The sequence below is a fragment of the Podarcis gaigeae genome (genome assembly GCF_964106915.1).
Source record: "Podarcis gaigeae genome assembly, chromosome: 9".
In the NCBI taxonomy this organism is placed as follows: Eukaryota; Metazoa; Chordata; class Lepidosauria; order Squamata; family Lacertidae; genus Podarcis; species Podarcis gaigeae.
Window position 1 is genome coordinate 62,683,360 of NC_139685.1, and position 15,704 is coordinate 62,699,063.

Consider the following 15,704-nt stretch of genomic DNA (forward strand, 5'->3'; position numbering starts at 1 on the left):
GGCGCTCATCTCACTTTTCAGGCCGAGGGAACCAGCATTTGTCCGTAAACAGTTTTCCACATCATGTGTCCAGCATGACTAAATCACTTCTGGTGCAACGGAACACTGTGATGGAAGCCAGAGTGCATGGAAACACATTTTATCTTCCTGCAACAGCAGCACCTATTTCTAATAGACCTAAGTAACAGCTTTAGAATTTTTTCAGTGGATTTTTGGAACATGGGGGTCAGCTTCTGCAGACCCATGTTAACTTCAGGACTTCTCCATAATATTTTATGCTGAAGGGAATTCTTTTATTATTAAATCCAATTGAATCTTATATTTCATCATTCTATAATATATGCAGTTGTCTCCTGAGGCCACATCTAGTCTTACTTACAAGATATCTCTTCCCCAGTCTTGGGGAGGAAAAAATATGACTCACCTTTGTAAGTGAAGTTTCATAAATCAAATGAGAAGTATTCGCCAGTTACCCTAAGATCTATATGGACGAAGCCTCAGGGTACCATAATAATTTATACAAGGAGATTGAAAAGGATGACCACTTGATAAAATAGAGAGACAGGAGTCTGAGAAATACAATTACACTTACCTACAAAATTTCATACAGAGTGACTTAGAACTAGTTTATAATTAGGTATAAGCTTCTTATTTCTGCTATCAAAGTAAGAAATGTTGTAGAAGCCATCAATATCTCATTTGCAGATCCCACTGGAATTAATTAGAATTGCACAGAATTTCAGCAGTACTTTTTTATGGAAGCATATGCGGTTAACCTTTTTTTGTTGCTGCTGTTGGCAGAAGTTGAGCTTGGTAACAACTATTATGGCAACCAGCAACCATGTGTGCTGAGGAGAAGAGGAGGAGGAGGAGGAGGAGTTTGGATTTGATATCCCACTTTATCAATACCCTATGGAGTCTCAAAGCGGCTAACATTCTCCTTTCCCTTCCTCCCCACAACAAACACTCTGTGAGGTGAGTGAGGCTGAGAGACTTCAAAGAAGTCTGACTAGCCCAAGGTCACCCAGCAGCTGCATGTGGAGGAGTGCAGATGCGAACCCGGTTCACCAGATAACGAGACTACCACTCTTAGCCACTACACCACAACAGGCAGTGGGTTCTACCAGCACCACTTTTGCAGCATTTTTTAGCTTCTTGTCTAATAATATGTGGTTAAAACACCCCACTGTATGTTAAAAGCTTTTAGTCCCACTGCATTTCCACTACTTCATAGGTATTAGTTTAAGGCACATGTGTTGAGCTTCATGTATGAACTCAGCATCTGTAAGGTCATGAAAACATGAAACTCCTTGCCCCAACAAAAGCTCTTTAAAAGGTATACAAACCAAGGTCCCTCATACATTGGGGGGAGGGATTGACCCACCAGTACCACCCTTGCCATCTGTTCAGTTGCTGTGTGAAACGCAAAAAAATATGCATGCAAAGGGAATCATTATTCATTGCAGGCTTGCCTGTACATCAGTAGTCACACCCCAAACACGTGTCAGCATGTGTCTCAGTAGTGAGGCTACCCTGTATGCCTCCCCCCAACACATACTTTTTAATGAGTGAGGGCTTTATCTGAAGTGGCCTAATATCCGGCTGTGATCTTTCATGACAAAAGTCCCTGCTGTCCAAATCTTATATTCAGGTTCCAGATGTCCCCCCACCTCCACAAACAGAATGATGGTTGCACCTACGTGACTTCATTCAGAATCTTGTATGGCCAGAGCTTTACCCCTGGCGTTGAGTTTGTTCGGCCCCTGTAAAGCTGAGTGATTTGATATTTGCCTGTGGCACTAGGCAGTAAATGTGAGCAGCGGTGTAAAACACCACATTCACCTCTGAGGCACTCTCAGATATTTAACCAACATTGGTAACATTGCTGACCAGTTCAAGAGGATTGCATTGGTATAATTCCCTTGGAATCTGGGGGCACATGCTTCCAAACGCTGAACAGCTGGGTGGGATGGCCAAACAGGTGCCCTTTAACTCACCATGATGAGCTAGCAATGAAAGGTTCACATCAGTTTAAGGATGGGTGCTGGGCATCTAACCTGGGTAGGCTTGCTCAGGTAAAGATCCAGAGGGTCTTTATCCTTTTGTCTATGCAACTTGAATATGCGTGCAGTAGGTGAGTTTCATATTGGTTTACCAATATTGGTTCTTGTCTCTTGAGATCTCACTCCTGGGTGTGCGGGGAAATGCACATTTCACCATTTAATCTGGATTACACCCAAGAACAGGTGTTTGTCTTGTGCTGTGTGAAATCCTTGTTTGAAATATTTACTGAAATCTCTCTTCTCCTAAACCAAATCTGAAAGAGTGCCACCTTTTTGAAATTCAGAAGGCAACTACAATGGGGATTAAGAAGGATATCTAAATACTCATTAAAAGGCATTACAGTTTAAGAAACGTAGTAAGATTTAGGAAGCTTTCAGCAGAAGATTGGATCAGCTCCCCTCAGTGAGAGAACCCAATAGCTTCAGTATTACTAAATACTTTCTTAAATGCAATCTTAATATAATAACTGGAGTTTTCCCACCCATGCATGCTGGTAGGTCTGACTTCACCCCATCAAACATTTCCTTTCCTTAACAGCTTATTGAATTCCAATTTTAAATCCTAAGAAACATCCAAAGAGAAGTACAAGCTATCCAGCTTCCAGTCACAAAGCTAACCCCTACTTCCTTTTCATAAGAAATACATGCTTAAACACAATAATTCAAGCATGTAATAATGGTCCCTAAGAACCTAAATCCAATATTCTGAGAAAACCAAATGTAGTACCAATTTCAGTCTTGCTATAATTGGCAAATTGTCACACTTACCAACAATGGATGTCAAAAGAAAGCAATGATAATCATAATCAGCCACTGATAACTGTACAAAGATACAAGCTCAACAACAAAAATGTTACTAGGAAGAACTGTGCATTTGCCTGATATGCCTATTTTGTTGAAAATAAGTCTTGAAACATACAGTACTGCTGTTTTTGAAGGAGCTCTTCTCACAAAACATCAGTTGGTGAATAAAGCATATTGGTTGTAGCCTACCAAAACCTACTCAGAGTAGACCCATTGAAATTAATTACCCTAAATTAGTAATGTGCATTAACTTCAATGGGTCTACTCCAAGCACAACTAGCATTGGATACAACCCACTGGCTGAAATAAGAAAGCAATCATTGCTACAAAGCACAACATTAATAACAATTACTTGAGAACAGGTAGATTGATTTTCCAAGCGATCCACCAGTGTTATCTGCAAAGCTTCCTATGAGCACGCCCATACAAAAGCAGAAATACATCAGCACACACTTATACTGAATGTATTAATGGAAACACATTCCACCAACTATAAAAAGTGGATACTCTCGAGCAACACCTGTGTGCTATAATCCACATAATGGATCACAGCCCTTAGCTATTGCCCCTTGTGAAGGATAGTTATCAGTCTATCCGTTATAAACCAGTGACTGAAATACTGAATTAATGAGACCCTGTGTCCGCAGTACATTCCAATCCTGCATCCCAATAGCACACCCACCACCTCCTAAAACAATGGCTAGCAAAACCATCATAAGACATAAGGGGACAAACCTTCTTTGCCCCCTCTCCCTCTGTAATTCAAGCACTAGCTAAGACTTCACATCTTCTAACAAAAATATAAAAACATGTACAAATAAACATTCATTTTAGGAAGTCTTACATTCATATTTTAGGTAATCAATATATGCTAGCATTTGACCAATATAAATGTTAAGAGAACATGGGAAAGGAATCTTTTTTCTCACAATAAGACCAAGCCAATTTCTATAGACTAATAGAACTAATTCTGTCATATTCCTCTACATTCCCTAATTGATTAACATGAATGAAAGCAAGATTTGCTACTCCAGGTCAGTCATCATAATTTTGACGCTAGTCAACAAGAAACACCTTATCAGTTTGACCTGCTGCATTGAATCCAACCAGTGGCCAGTTCACAACTTGCCACCACGAAACCAAAGCCAATTCCCATGCTCTGCTATTTTATAAATAAAAAAATGTTCATCAGTCAACAATGTATACGTTTGGCTTGAATGCAGATGATTAAGGAGACCACAATCCAGAAGTACGTATCTATACCAAAACACAAGCTGTAAAATATTCCACCCTCGGAAAGCCTACCTTCTTGAACTGCCTGGAATGGGTTGTTGCCATCCACAAAATTCACAGAAATTGTGATTTTCTCCGTCTGTAGGATTTCATCATTCTGGTTGAGATCAGAAACTGCCATGCGAAATACCTCCTCATCCTTTTTTGCAGATTCATCAAATATTGCCCCTAGAAAGAAGGCATGTGAAGAATTAAGAGCAGTACTACATATGAACTGTGCAGAGATTCAGGATGCAATGCATGAAGACACGTTTTGCTGATAATTCAAAGGCATGAATTTAGTTTGCAGTTCAGCACAGCCACCTGTTTATGAGCAAGCCAAGAAATTTGTTAACGATGCTTGGCAAGGGTTCAATATACTTTAGGGCAAAATAAGGAGGATGTCTGACCATACAACAACAAAAAATGATTTGCAGAAATTATGGTAGGCATGGTATAAGTAATCCAAAATGGAATGCAGCCAGGAGACGGAGGTAATAACCTTACAAACTATAACAGATTGGCGAGCTAGGATGGCTCCTGCAAATGACAATTAGGGAACATAAATTTGCAATAAAAGATACAGCAGCTGGCAAGATCAACAACAGGTGGGAGTGTGGTTAATGACAGCATAGCTACAGCAGCATCCTACATGTCCAACCTGCTATGCTGCATGTAAGTTGTACTGTAACTGCCTATCATGATCCTGAATTCCTTGCTTTTGGGGTGGTGGACATGCGATCCACCATTACACCACATTTAATTACAATGAGTGCAGCTGGCATAGTAGCCTTGAACTACATTGCTCTGCTGGTACAATGCTGAGGTCCATGTACAGTAGTGTTATCCATCTTAAAAGTTGCAGCATTATGTTTTTGATCCTAAATCTGTCATCACAATGGTTGACTCTAAGACTCCTTACCAAATTTCACAGAAACCAGATACAGAGAACAACATAGCCCATGTACCGAAGCAGAAACCTTGTTAGGAACAGGACCAAGGAAAGTTTAACCTATAGAAAACCCTTCTACATAACTACAAAAAATTAGGGAGTGATTCATTCTGTTGCATCTGGCCACCACTAAAAAATCCCTACTGTAATCTAGGAAAAGTTGGAGTGTTTTTTTGAAGTTTATTGGGGTTTCCTCAATGAGGTGACCAAGAACAGAAGACATGCTTCTCTGAATATTCTGCAACGTACAGATACAATGTGAGTGTAGGCAGACCCTTTTGAATGTCTCTATTTAATGGCATTTGTAGCCCAGTTCCCAACTTTGATGCGCAACACGGATAGTTGGGCTCCAACTACCGGCATAGTCAATGGACAAGGAAGACAGGGGTTGATGTCCAACCAAATCTGGAAAAGGGGTTAGCTACCCCTGCTCTTAAAGGAGCAGGGGTTCCGTGGCTTTCTTAGCAGACAATGCCCTAAAGGTGGGGAAAATGTGAAAACTACTGTCCTACATCAGAATGCAGATTGCTGAGAGACTATTTCATTCCTACTTCCTTGCATTAATCTTCGCAATATAACAGATATTGCATTATAACGTAAGTCCTTCACACACCAGTCAAAACAGGTTATGAGGACATCCTAGAGCAATGTGTTCTCAGACACATCCTGTGTTTTAGAAAAAGAACAAAACCTCATTGCCTTAATTTATCATGGTCTCCTTTCCATATCCTCCACCATCAATTTTCCTGCCAGCTCTATTCATTCAGTGCCAGCAGGCTCCCTGCACAAAAACTTTGTCCACTTTGACCCAGGAGTTTTCTTCTCTGCATCTCTTGCCATCTGGAGCAGCTGTTTCATACCTCTCCATCTCAATGACCTGTCATTTCCTTGCAAATCTCAGCTGAAACACGAACATTTTTCTCCCTTCCTTCTTAATTCCTCTGTCATTTTGCCAGAGCGTTATTTACATACAGAGTAGCTTCACTTAACTTCTTGAAGGCATTGTGGGCTCCTGGCAGCAGCTGTTGTGAAAAGTGGTCTCCAGTGGAGACAATTGGTAAGCACTATTTAGAGGTGAGAGCCATTTAATCCTAGCCCTGGTAAAATGGTTTGGGTGTCTCACACTTCTAAACGGACTCAGTTCCAGAACAGTGAACCAAGTGGTATTTTGGAGCTTAGAACTGATGCTCATCACGCCAACACAGACCAACATACACTGATAAAAAGGTTGTTTCCACTGGGCAAAAATAGAGTATTGCTGCTTAAATCCCACCTGACAGATGACAAAAAAGAGAAAAGTTGATGGCAGTCTGTGGCTTTCTAGATGTTGTTGGGCTCCATGGGCTCCATGGGCTCCTTGGTCATTGGCCATGCTGTCTGGGGCTGATTTGAGTTGGAGTTTAACAACTAACAGGTCAAGTTCAAGGTATTACTATTACTACAGTATTACTATTACTATTAGTATATACCGTAGTCCCTAGCTTGGAACCAGTTTATTTGCAGGATCACCTTACCCCATATATGCCCTCTCAACCATTTATATCTGCAAAACTGAAACTCTTATAGGTTTCAATATTCACTTTGCTTTTGTAAGAAACAATTCTTTCAGTGTGGGACCACCTACACTTTGGAATTTCCTGCCTAAGGACATCAGGGAGGAATCTTTGCTGTATTCTTTTCAGTGCCTGCTTAAAGGGCTTTTGTTCAGGCAAGCCTATCCGAACATGTAGGAGTTAATTGTATTATCTTTCTAGCTACTGTTGATTTTAGTCATCTTTTGAATCCCTTTAAATACCTGTTTAAACTGTTTTTAACAAGAATTTTAATGTTCAATTTTATATTTTTGTAAACTGTATAGATTTTCTTACAGTCAAGTGGTCTACAAACTTTGTTAATTAATACTGGGAGTGCGAAAGGTTCTGCACCATGATCTATGAATAAAAAGTATATATAATTATTCCCCAAGTGTGGGGAATGTGTTCTGTGTAGTCAAAACTGCACCTGCCACATACATGTTTGGTTTTATGTTTTTATATTGTTGCAAACTGCTGTGATATATTTTATGATACAACAGTATGGAAACATTTTTATAAATAATTCCATAAGTAAATAAATGGTTTGCAGAAATACAAAATTCTATTCTATAATGTATAAACATTTCCATTTTTCTGAAATTTATTTTGCTGTTTTATTTATTTCAACTGGTCCATGCTCTGACATCTGAATTTGCTCGAAGGTGGGACCTGTATTTGTAAATGTATTTGTATATGTTTTTTTATCTATTGAGTTTTGTATGCCACTTGGAGTTTTTTTTTCCCATTAATGTTAAGTGGGTTTTAAATGTTCTTAAGTAAATAAATAAGCTACAACTAACTAATTCTGTTGGGAAGAATCACAGAGACTGAGGGAGTGTATTGCAAAAAAAAAAAAAAAGTATAAGCAAATATCATGGGAAAATATTCTTGTATGCACATGTAAACAAGAGTAATCCAAAATGGATTAATATAGACTTGAGTATCTCAACTAAGCACCAGCTCTTCTACTATATCACAAGTATTCGATAATTTAAACAAAAACCACAGTCATTTTATGTTCTAATGAACATTGCTTAATATGATTGCTCCTTGTCCCCAGTGACATTGTTAGTTCGTTCCAGTGTGTGAATCCAATTACACTGTGTTTCCAAACTGCTGATATTGCATTATTATCCTATACATGAGACCCAATATTGCTACAAGGTATGCTTGCGTAGCGGGCTCAGTTACAGGACAGAAAAACAAACACAAGAGTTCCCTAGTTATTCACGAACTGTTTCTGTGACCACAGAAATGTCATCAAAGCATCATCTTACCCATCTGTGAAATTAAACTATTTTATTTAAACTGAAGCTTGAATGTTTAATGTTTCTAAAATAAGGTTAGATCATTGGAATAAATGCCATTTTGGACCTTGAGTATATATTAACTTTCTACCTGGTTAATTCAAACGTTATTGGTATTCTTTCTTCCTCTTCTGTTTGCTGACAAGCGTCTGCATCATGCCTGCCCATGACTGAGACGTGGGGGTGGAGTTTTACAATATAGTCATTAATGCACCTTGCAATAGCCCATGATATTTACCACTACACCATTTTCCCAATGGTTCCCCAAGCAACCAGACACATGTGACAATGAGGGTGGGGCCGATGCATGGGCTATTGAAGCCTGCCTTTCTCCTTGCGTCTTCAGTTGTGGGGGCCCAGGAAGTGGTGGAGCAGGAAGACCTCCCTACTCACCTGGAAGGGTGGAGCTGAAAAATGAGAGACCCCTGGCCCTTGGCAAGGTTGGCTCCTACATGGTTTAGCTCCCCCTATGCAGATCAGTTTTGGGAATTACATATTTAAATATATGTGGCACAGCTCATCCAGTCCTTGCTCTCCACACTGCTACCACTCTGCTCTCGCCCACCCTACCCCTGCTGCCACTCTTGCGCATGTTGTCCTACTCTGTGTCCACACTCCTGTCCATCTGCCTCTGCTTCCCTTCTCTCACCTTCTGTTCCTGCTTCCTTGAGTATGTGCATTTCAGGGCCATCATCATTATGACAATACAAATACAGTCATACATTGAAAGTCGAACAGCCTAATTCTCAAACGTTCTTTTGGAAGCCAAACGTCCAAGGGGCCTTCTGTGGCTTCCGATTGGCTTCGGTTTTCGAACATTTTGGAAGTCAAACAGACTTCTGGAATGGATTCTGCTGGACTTCCAAGGTATGACTGTATAGTATTGAAAGTAATAGGCCAAAACAGTTGCCTGCATTTTTCCAATTTCACTGAGGGTGTGGCTATGTGAGGAGATTACAATGAAGCTACTGAACTTCAATTTTTACTGCTACAAGAATTTACTAGTACATACTGGTTTGGAGGGTTCGCTCACACCATTGCTTGCCTGTTCAGACATGAGAACAAACTACGGTTTGATTAATACAGGAAGTGTTATATTAAACCATGTGACAGAGGGAAGAAAAGGAGAATAAAGAACATTTGATCCAATACCCATACCCAGTCCTTAAGATCTGGAGGATTAGCAAAAACGTGTCTGAATGCAGATGAATGTATTTGCTTTTTTTCTGTAGGCAATTCTATTTAAAACATGGCAGAAGGAAAAAGGGATGCTCTTATCATCTAAGCATATCAAATCTTCTGCTTCTGCTGATGAAGCCAAATGGCTTTTTTATTATTTCATTTTTCCCCCAATCTTACTGCAAGCCAATCACAAGCATGTCAGTTCCTAAAGCCCATTGTTATAAATTATTTGACTACAAGAGAATGTTTTACTCTATTACACTTTTTTATCGAGTCTGCTATCCTGCCTCAGCAGTATTAAGGTGGCTTGACATGTTGACAAAGAAAATAAAGACTCAGCTTGTAATGGAAGAAGCTCACCTGAATGGATTTGCATACAGTACCTGCAGCATCAGCTCTTGCCGCCTGTCAGACTCATTATTTGTAAGACAACAAAAATTACAGTCTTAAAATGTAGGGAGGTAAAAGGGGATTTCAGAACGCTGCTATCTTCAATGACACTGAACAGCACTATTTGAACTGACTGCATTATTTCAGAAAGTAGTAAGAAATCTTGCTTTTTTTCTGTAGTATTACTGACAAGTAGGCTTTCCCCTTAATTCACTTATTGCATTGAGGATACACATTACTGTCAGTGAGAGTTGTGCTCATATTTGCAGAAGAAACAGAACCTCCAAAGCCTTCATAGGCTGGATTAATGCCAAATTCTTCTGTTTATACACAAACTGTTTGAGACATGCGTACCTCTCTCTCTCCTACATACACACACACAATTTTGCAGATACAGATTCAATGCATTTCAGATGCAAAGATTAAAAAGCAACAACATGATTTGGACTACGATGCTATAACGCCCACAATGATTAATATTAGCTATGTTCAGGCACACCAACGATAAGGGGCTGATGTGTCTTCAGCCCCCTTGATATTTCTGTTGACAGGGCCTGGCATACATAGTGTGCATCGCAGCTTCAGCGCCTGACTCTGCCTAAGTGCTTGGTCTCCTCCAGAGGACGCGACATCACACACATGACGTCATACACACACACTGCACACCAGGCCCCTCAATTTTGGGAGGCAACCTGGCATCTCTGGCCATGTTCATTAGATTCAACAGGCCTCCTCTGAGTAGGACTAGTGTTGAATATCACCCAATATATTTTTCTCAAGTCTTTTTGTCACTTCCCAAATCAGCAAAAAAATATAGCCCAACACTAAACACAACCCCTTTGAGAATTATTCAGTTAGCTTGCATACTACTTCATGGAGCAACACTAATATGTACCCTCCCCATCCCTGCTGACTTTCATATAGAGTTAAAATACCAATAAATATAAACCTCAGGAACACAGCACTCTTTTCTATAGCATAAGAATAAAGTTAGATTTTCTGCACCCTGCCATTCCACATAAAGGTTCTTAATGTTATTTTTCTGTCAAAATAACAGTTTTGGGGAAGCTATAATAGCAACATGTTCATTATATAGCCAGTGACCTGTTGATTATTACTAGTCCCTCAATTTCCCACTGTATCCATTACAACCCAATTGGACCTTCGTTGTTAAAAATGGGTGGTTTGGTAGGTATTATTGTCATATGATTATTAATGCCCCGGAAAGAAAGTTACTGCAATGGCAATAAATCTGCTGAGTGTTATTAATGTCCCTGCAGTGGAACACACTAAAAAGTGCCCTTATAATGGTCATTAGTAACCTACTTATAGATGCTTTATAACTGAGGGGAAAGCTGATACATAATCATATTTCATTAGACAGTTGTTAGCAACCACCTCGAGCAAAAAAGTGCACCCACACCCCCCAGCCCAATAGGAAAATAATAGAGGATGCTGTCATGAAAATGCAACCAGTATATATATATATAAAACTCCATTATTTTTGAGAAATTTAAATGTTGACAATACTGAATGTTATAAACAGCAGGGTGGATAGGATAAGAGTTAGATTTGAACTTTAATAAATAGAAGAGTAAAAAGTGAGCCTTCAGCCTAAGTATGTAAAATGGACCCTCTTGGATCAGCAATCAGGACATGAGTACAATAACACTCTCTCACTCACGAACCCTGGAAACTGGTATTCAGAGACACACTGTGTCTGATACTGGATTCTGATACCTTCCATGAATTTGAAAGGAAGTCTCCTCGCACTTAACTCTTTACAGGAACCACTTTTGGGTACAAAAGACCAGATCCAGAATCCGAAACCAGGGAGAAGAATTGGAGGAGGAGAACTGGAAGAAGTTTAAAGACTATCTACAAAAGCATTGTAAACTGTATGAATGTTAAGAAAATGTAGGATCTGTAACATCAGGGCTCCAACAAATTAATAAGTTATATGTGTAAAAGTTAATGTAATTGAAAAATAAGATAAATTGTGGATAAATGGTACTTTATAATCAATCTTTGACAAGAGAAACTTAAAAGATTAAATTTGAGATATGAATATTGGGAAATTTTAATAGATAAATTAAATTAAGTTAATAATTTGCTGGTAAAACTTATGAGTTTAGAGAGTAGGAACAAGAGGCGTGAGGAAGTCCAAGGATGTTTATGAAATGAGCATATCTGAATTTGGTATGTTTTTTTATATATCTTTATTGTCAAACAAAAATTTAATAAATATTATAAAAAATAAATAAATAAAGGTGGGGAGATCCCTTTATGTGCAAAAAAAAAACAAAAACAAAAAACAAAAGACCAGATCCAAAGGTTCCTTTTCATTTAAGTGAACATTCTCCAATGAACATTCAGAATTTTTTTTGCTTATGACCAATAATTAAGATTTTTAAGGGTCCATAGCTCAGTGGCAGAGCATCAGCTTCACTTGCAGAAAGCTTTACCTGGTTCAGTACCCAGCATCTTCCTGGGGTAGGAGAGAACCCTGCCTGAAATCCTGGATTCTAGATTCAGGTAGGTAGCCGTGTTGGTCTGACGCAGTCGAAATATATAAAAAAATTGTTGAGTAGCACCTTAGAGACTAACTAAGTTTGTTCTTGGTATAAGCTTTCATGTATACTGGGCAAGATAGACCAATGGTCTGACTCGTGTGTGTGTGTGTGTGTGTGTGTGTGTGTGTCCTCCAAATTGTGTCCACTCCCATTGCAATCATATGTCCAAGATATTCCCCCATAGCTGCTTCATTTCTTATTTAGTCTCCAGTTGACATCCTTCACTTGCCATTACACCTTCACCTTACAAACAACAACCTTGGTTTCATACACACACACACACACACACACACACACACACACATTCCATTTCACATGTGTGGAATCTACATTTATACTCCAGACCTGGAGTGTTGAAAGAGTTCAGTTCTTTCTCTTGTTGTTCAGTTCTTTGCATAGTTTGTCTGAGTTCAAGGTCACATTCCAGGCCATTCTGCTGTTATCAACATAACATGCAAACCACAGCCATAAAAAACTTGCAGAGTGAACTTTACAGACTTCCGCCACTAAATTCCCCTCTGCAATTCTTTCTCCGCATATAACACACAGGAAAATATTTTCTCAGATTCAGCCTCTGTTCAACAACTGTCCAGCTCTGGGTCGTTTCTTTTCCCCACTGCATTCCTCTAACAACACCCCATCACAAAGTGGTTGTTAATAAAATCCATTCACCCTCGGTTACCGGGGGAGGGGCATAGCAAAACATCATTAAATTCCTTATAGATCATAAATCAAAAGCCCTGCCCCTTTTTCAAAGGAGCAGCTACACATGTCTCTTCATTATGAAGGAGGAGGACAGGAGAGAGAAAAAAACATCAGGAAACCATAAGAAAATGCAAAGCATTTCCTCCCCCTTTCCTTTCATGGCTGTTATAGGGATTCTCAAACTTTAGAAAACTGAATACTTTCAGAAAACCAGTCCCAGTGCTTTCAGCAGCTGATTGATTGCATCCCATTTGCATATGATGCTTCAGGAGCACCTCTTGATTAACGCCAATTATCCAAAACAAAATAAAAAAATTCCTTCCAGTAGCACCTTAAAGACCAACTAAGTTAGTTCTAGGTATGAGCTTTCGTGAACTAACTTAGTTGGTCTTTAAGGTGCTACTGGAAGGAATTTTTTTATTTTGTTTTGACTATGGCAGACCAACACGGCTACCCATCTGTAGCCAATTATCCAGATTGAGGAGGAACCTTCCACAAATCCAGGGCCAGATTTAGGTTTGATGAGGCCCTAAACTACTGCAGGTAATGGGGCCCTTTATATGTCCAGCTGCCCTTTGTCAACAGCAAATTGTTGCTGTTTTTTTTGTTGAGCATATGCTATATGGTAATTTATGGACCTAATAGGTATCTAAAGCCATTTGCACGTAACAAAATATGCATTTTATCAAAGTAATTGTTGAACTGAAATACAACTGGAAATGTACATCCAGTTTTTTCCCCTTTAATTTTTTTTGGGGGGGCCAAGAGAGAGAGTGGGGTGCTAAACTATTGCTTGTTTAGCTGATATGTAAATCCAGCACTGCACAAATCATGCTGATAACAGAAGTTCGTCCATGAAAGGGGCTCATTCCCATTCTGCCTTCCGAGTTGGCAGACACGGGATTGTGAGACACTGCGGGATGCAGTGAACTTCCCAGACCCCACTGGAAAGCATGAGAAGGATTTATGCCTCATTCCCTCCCTTTTCCCTGCTTGAACTTCTTCACAACAGCTGAAGTGCTACGAAGAACAACCACCATTGACTTGTAGGCGTGGCTGGAAACCTGGTCTGACTCAGTACAAAGCAGCATCCTATTTATTTATTATTTTTGGACTTTGTATAATAATTAGGGTTTCTAAATATCATTTTTTTTCATTCGTTGGGTGGTATCCAATGCTTGGAATGTGGAGAGAAGCCGTTGTTGCCAGTTCCTCTTCACTCCTGTAGCCCCCAAAACAATTTGTTCTGGAAGGTTGGGAGACATGCTGAAGCAGATTGTGGAGAATGCAAGGGAAGGAAGAACTGGTCAAAACTATATGTCTCCCTCCCTCCTTCAACCTTCCATCAGCAGAGTGGATACCACCACTTTATTTTGCTTTCTGATTAATTATTGGCTGTTTGATATTTTGATTGCTATTATTGCAGACTACTGGCATGATTTAAATTTTTTTCATCTTATTGGGTTTCTTTCTTTGTATTTTTTATTACTGAATACAGCATATAACAAAATTAGGGACATTACAGTCACACTTATGGGTCCCAATTCCAGAGAGTGATGTGCACACTGATCTCTGCCATGGGATTGGGCCATACTTGTCCATCTTGATTAATTACTGTCTTTAGTTCTCTCATAATGCAATAAATGGTTTATACAGAAAAATACACATTGCCTGAGGGCAGTAAGCCTAGGGATTTAGCTTCTAATATAATTTGAGGGAGAAATAACAGCCTCAAAGACCTATAAATAATATGAGGGCTTGCTTACCATATGTGCTCATAATTCCAGTTTTAATCAAATGTGACAGAGAGAGAAAATGCACATAGTTAACTGGCACAGGACTGATGAAGTGAATAATACCAATCCTGAACAGCTCCTGCTGTCAGGCACAGAGACAGAATAATTTCCAGATTCTTTTAAGAGAATAAAGAGGGGAAAATATTACATTTGGAAGAGGAAGAGTCCAAATTTCCAACTCAGCAATGGCTCTCACTGATTGATTTTGGGCTGGCAATGGAGAAGATGGTTTGCTCCAATTTTTAAAGCAAACCAGCTTAATTCACACCTACTGACCTAAAGCAGTGGCCCATGCAGTGGCATAGATGGGGCACCACTATTCCTCCCAATTTCTGAGCCCACGTGTCAGTGGCACTTACAAGAGGAAGAGGGTCAAGGAGCAGAGTGCTTGGTGCTGTGCAGGTGCAGGTGTAAAATGGCAAAGTGTCAGATTGGCTCCATGGACATGTGTGGCAGGGGTAGAGACAGAGTCTCTGAATATGGCAACATATAACAGGCAAGATTTAAGCTCTAGCCAATTTCTAAAGTTTATCAATATATCCCTATTGACAGTTACACTGGTCTTCTGTAACAGCTACATGTTGCTTTTATTGCTTCATAATTTGTACTTCCAGGTCAAGGATTCCTGTTCTTCAGTCTTCAGACCAGACTTTAGCTAGAAACAATGGTCAGTTTTGACTGTATGCAACTGCCAACTTGCACCAACACAGCCTGATTTGGTGGCATGGAAGCGTTGTGTTCTTATAGTTGTAGGAGCTCCCCAGTTTGCTTTTCAGAAGTCTAGTGGCCCATCTTTTGTTAATTATATCATGCCATGCTTTATGATTTATGTATGTACAATTTTGTAGAAAGAAAATTTAAAAAGATATAAAAAAAAGAAAGAAAAGGTACATGTGAAGTGAAGCAACTTCTTTTCTATATAAAGTAAAAACCGCAAGTAATTTAAGCTGAGTTGGAGTGCCACTGGAATCAACCCTGAGAGCCAGACTAGTTTGTTTGGCACCAGCAAGGGTTTTCCTCACAATGTAAACAACAGTTAAAGAGTAGTGATTTTCCTCAGGAATGCAGCAGGGGATGAAAGGGTTG

The 15,704-nt window shown here is 39.5% G+C and overlaps 1 protein-coding gene across 7 annotated transcripts in view; it reads right to left on the bottom strand.

Moving 5' to 3' along the window:
* GRID2 (glutamate ionotropic receptor delta type subunit 2) overlaps nucleotides 1–15,704 on the bottom strand; it is an 835,972-nt gene that overhangs the window by 641,020 nt on the left and 179,248 nt on the right. For all 7 annotated transcript variants that reach the window (XR_014568339.1, XR_014568340.1, XR_014568341.1 and 4 more), the window contains exon 2: nucleotides 4,173–4,328. Coding sequence is in view for 4 of the 7 variants with exons in the window: in XM_083756400.1 (XP_083612526.1) it covers nucleotides 4,173–4,328 (156 nt within the window). In the remaining 3 variants the exon portion in view is untranslated. The remainder of the gene's footprint in view (nucleotides 1–4,172; nucleotides 4,329–15,704) is intronic.